At 41.7% G+C, this 4,836-nt stretch overlaps 1 protein-coding gene across 1 annotated transcript in view; it reads right to left on the bottom strand.

The window, feature by feature from the left end:
* FGD3 (FYVE, RhoGEF and PH domain containing 3) overlaps positions 1 to 4,836 on the bottom strand; it is a 60,528-nt gene that overhangs the window by 26,825 nt on the left and 28,867 nt on the right. Inside the window, exons 8-9 of the mRNA XM_009581873.1 lie at positions 1,857 to 1,995; positions 950 to 1,008 (exon numbers count right to left, since the gene is read on the bottom strand). Of these exons, the coding sequence (XP_009580168.1) occupies positions 950 to 1,008; positions 1,857 to 1,995 (198 nt within the window). The remainder of the gene's footprint in view (positions 1 to 949; positions 1,009 to 1,856; positions 1,996 to 4,836) is intronic.

Here is a 4,836-nt window from a genome sequence, read left to right as displayed (position 1 = left end):
CCTGCTGTCTGTGGAGATACCGTACACAGTCCCCACCAAAATAGTCGTTCAAGGCCCCAAACCAGAAAAATTTCCACTGACATATATCCTTATGAAGGGAGCACGCTAGACTCAAATAGAAATAGATGGTTTCAGAACTGAGACATACTGAAAATACACAGACATCAGCTGGTTACTTCCCCACAGCAGCCACAGGAAACGTGGTCTCATGGTGTCCCCGCCGGCCGGGAGAAGGAAGTAAAGGTCTGATATAAAAGGGGACGTAAACCTTGTACCCACAAATGGTCAGTGTTAAGCCAGATATGTAGCTTTTCAGATCTATTAGATACAAAAGCTCCTGAGGCACTTGGGCGCACGTAAGGGATAACATCTGTAACTATAAAGTCCATTTACGTTAATGGTAATGCACTAGCTGTTCTGTATGTAAAGCACATGCTAACGTTCAAAATCTCCATGGTCTCAGACTCCCCAGCTTCAGAAGTATAGCTTTCCAAAGCTACTGACACACACTAAATGCACATTCTGTGCATTTAAGATGAGCCAAAATCAAACCAAAACAACCCGCAGTCTGGTGAAGGCTTGTAGGACTAAAAAAAAAGTGCGAACAGGACACCTTATGAATGGACGTAATTGGAATACTTTCAACATTTTTCAATGAAAAGCAAATAATGAGTTTTATGAAGACCTCCTTTTTCAACACATTGGGTCCCTAAGAACAAGGAAAGTGAAATTTAGGCCCAACAACCCACAATTGGATCATTGTGTAACCGCAATAGGATCATTTATGATAAAGAGAACTCTTTAAACATCCAACTGATGTTTAAAGCCTGACTCACTGTATTTGGAAATTCTCCCCAGCCTACTTTACTGAGCCTATTGCAATGGGGGACTGTTGGTTCAACCAAGTGTTTCAGTCAGATTGCAACTCCATTATGCAATTTCTACTCACCATCTTTCGGATGGCTGCATTCGAATGGTTCGCTGCTGTAGATATGAGCTCCAGTGACTCTGCAATAAAGGTAGCAACAGTTATGCATTCTCCAGATTATATCTGTTAATAGCACCTTGGGGTTTTTTTTCACCTCCCTGATCAGTGTTTTTCCTGCAAAATTGCTGTTGCAAAAGCACGGACTGTATTTTTTCCTTCCATAAAGTAAAAGGAATGCTTATAAGCCGTTATATACACAATCAATTCTGCATGTTCAGCTGGTCCACGTGCATCTAAATGTTTAATCTTTCTCTCCTATAGCCTAGGTGAGCCAAAGCACACAGTGACAAAAAAAATCACCTAGGAATCAACCTACTAAAAGTTAACTTAAGTCTCACTTAAGTCTTTACAAGCATGTTTTTAAGAGTGTTTTCCTAAAACAGGGCTTTTGTGCTTACATGGTAACGTGAATCCTGTTTTGTTCAAGATCACAAACTCCTAGAAACCAACAAAAGTCCATTTCTCCTGTTTCTTTGTGTTAACAGAATCTAACCTGCTTTCCCAGGCAAGCATATACATTTTAAGACCATTCTTATTTTCTTCCTCCGGCTATTGCAAGGATGTCCTCCTGTATTTGTCCTTGGCCATACAATGGATTAAATAAAAATGCCCCATGTTCTACCATTAAAAACTTCAATATTTTGTCATTGTTTATTTGCCAAAGCTCCCTTCATTCCTAGAGCTGACATATCAACCCTTTTCCTCTCTACTCTAAGAGCATTCAAAATCCCTTTGTGCTATGTTTGGCAATAATTTGATTAATTCAAATCTCCATTTCTACCATAGCTCTAGTTGAAAGTATCTGTGTGAAGAAAAAACTCTCCAATATTTTATTGTGCTCATTAGACAGAGAGGAGTTTACATGTACTTTCAGCATCTTTCCTGTCTGGAGACTCTTCTGGAAGTTTCTTTAAATAGTCCTTTAAGAGAAGCTCATAACGAGGAATCCTTTGCACTGGTTCAAGCATATGATGCTGTAATGTCAGGTTTCCACACACCTCCTGTTTCTGTAGAGAGAAAACAAGCACAGAAGGGTTTGGTTTTGTTCCTGCCTTTGGTGTTAAACAGCAATGAAAAATGACCATTCACATACAGTTAGAGGAGTGTAAAACAACTTATCAAGCTATCATAGACTCATTTAGGTTGGAAAAGACCTTTCAGATCATCAAGTCCAACTGTTAACCTAACACTGCCAAGTCTACCATTAAACCATGTTCCTAAGCTCCACATCTACAAGTCTTGTAAATACCTCTAGGGATGGTGACTCAAGCACTTCCCTGGGCAGCCTGTTCCAATGCTTGACAACCCCTGAAGGTCTCCCCTCAGCCCCCTCTTCTCCAGCCTAACCAGCCCCAGTTCCCTCAGCCGCTCCTCATCAGACTTGTGCTCCAGGCCCTTCACCAGCTTCGTTGCCCTTCTCTGGACACGCTCCAGCACCTCAATGTCCTTCTTGTCGTGAGGGGCCCAAAACTGAACACAGGATTCGAGGTGCGGCCTCACCAGGGCCCAGTACAGGCGCATGATCACCTCCCTACTCCTGCTGGCCACACTATTTCTGATACAGGCCAGGATGCCATTGGCCTTCTTGGCCACCTGGGCACACTGCCGGCTCATGTTCACCCGGCTGTCAACCAGCACCCCCAGGTCCTTTTCCTCTGGGCAGCTTTCCAGCCACTCTTCCCCAAGCCTGTAGCGCTGCATGGGGTTGTTGTGGCCGAAGTGCAGGACCCGGCACTTGGCCTTGTTGAACCTCATAAAGTTGGCCTCGGCCCATCGATCCAGCCTGTCCAGGTCCCTCTGCAGAGCCTTCCTACCCTCCAGCAGATACCAGAGCTGAGAGGTTTCACGTGAACCTTTGTCCCATGTCTAGCATTTTCTGCAGATGTGCAACAATCTTCTTTTAGATTTTGCGTGTTTCTTCAGAGGCTCAGAAAAGCTCTTCCCATCCATGGCCCTCTGCAGCATTTTTCCCCCCAAAGAATATACAAAATCAGGAACTCCACGGGGATATATTGCTTGCTAGAGCATACCGTACAAGCAGCAGATACACTGCTCACACACCACCTCTGAAGAAGGAGCTGCCTCAAATTCTCCTTTTTTTTTTAACTTGACCAAAAAGGGGATAGGTTTGAGACCAATTACACTAAACATTACCCGATAAGGCACCGATCTGCTCTGCTGGCAACGGTACTGAGTGTTGCAGTGTACTTATTTTCATAGGATCCCTATGAAGTAAAGGGATATTTCTATTTAAAAAGAGGGGAGGAGAAACAAGAAACACAGTAAGAATAAGTAACTTGTTTTAAAGCACACAGGAAGTTTCTGTTAGCGATGTAATCTGACTCCTGAATCCCACATCAGCACGTTAACCACATATATACACACACACTGCTCTCCTCCATAGCATTATTTTTACATCAGCTCACTAATGCCATATCTTGGTCTGTTCTAGTGTAAGCAACCGCTCAACAACCACATTAATTTCAGTACACTTTTCTCAGAGAAAGGTGCTTTATTTCAGGTATTTGCAATTTTCCTCATAAATATTACAGCCCACAACACACTGCTGACTCGCCCGATTTTCAAAGCAAAGCCTGGAGATAATGAAATGAATGTCTGATAGAACAATATTAGCTATCTTTCCAGAAATTCAAAGATGTAAATTTGCTTTTAAAAATATCTTGTCACTGTGTAGCAAGGTGAACAATATTTCTGTTTATAGGAGATGAAGTGAATTTATTATCTCTCAGGGTTTTACAGTACCACGTTTCCCAGAAAATACAACTGGGACGGAAAGAATCAGGAATTCCGGGAAGAACTACAAGGGGCACAGAACTGCACTACTGCATATTAGCGCTTGGTTTATATTCCCAAATCCACTTACTATAACCTTCTCCATTGTCCTTTTATTCCTGCAATAGGATGAACCTTAACACTGAACAGCAATAGGGAAGCAGAGGAGGAAGTCACTTCAAGGCTCACGTCAGTTGTATTCACATGCCAAGTGTATCCTCTCTAAAAAGTCAGCAGTGACAAAATAAACTGTTCCAAATAGGAAAAGTTTAATGCTATGCAATTTTAAAAAGTTTACAGAGTTTACACTGCAATTCAAATGACTTTACTAGAGGAAGGATAAATGTTTATTCTGTGTTTAATTCACGTGACAATCCAAAACACAGAAATATGTATTAAAAAGTACTGATGTGATGGCATAAGGAGAAAGTTGACAAAAGAAAAGTCCTAATAAACTCACCAGCTATCACGTTTTGGCCCCAGTAGGTGGATGTAAACCGAACAGAAAGTATGTTTATCTTCAAGGTCAGCTAAAGTAAACTTGATAAGTCACAGTCATTCACTTATAAGTACCATTTGATTTTTGTTTTCTGTTTTCCCTAGTTTAGCGTAATTAATAATTGTTAATGCCTTAAGCTGTATAACTATTCTATTAACAGCTTAGGTGGACAGTGTGTTACTGCAGGATCACAACAGACTTCAAGTGGTATTTTGAAAAGTAACTGTGGCTTGCGATAGCACAGAGATAGGTCAGATGAGTGGACTAAGTATTCTGGGTCAAATCTTTGCCTCCTGCAGCTACGGTCATTGACAGAAGCAAAAGGTGCTGTGATGTTGCCGCTAAAATAACCTACAGTGAAATACTGTCATCAGTAGGCTTCAGAATTGCATCTCCTATACGCATTGCCTGCATTCATATTGTCTGTCAAAGTTTTGCTCCAGCAACAGCAGAAATACTCATGGTCTCGGACAGCTGCAGACCAATTTTGCAGATTGACAGCTAACACAAATCGTTTGTGTTGGTACCTCGGTGGTGAGAAGAGACAGATGAATTT

This window comes from Fulmarus glacialis, unplaced genomic scaffold (genome assembly GCF_000690835.1).
Source record: "Fulmarus glacialis isolate BGI_N327 unplaced genomic scaffold, ASM69083v1 scaffold4787, whole genome shotgun sequence".
Classification (NCBI taxonomy): domain Eukaryota; kingdom Metazoa; phylum Chordata; class Aves; order Procellariiformes; family Procellariidae; genus Fulmarus; species Fulmarus glacialis.
This window is presented reverse-complemented; position numbering and strand designations above follow the sequence as displayed.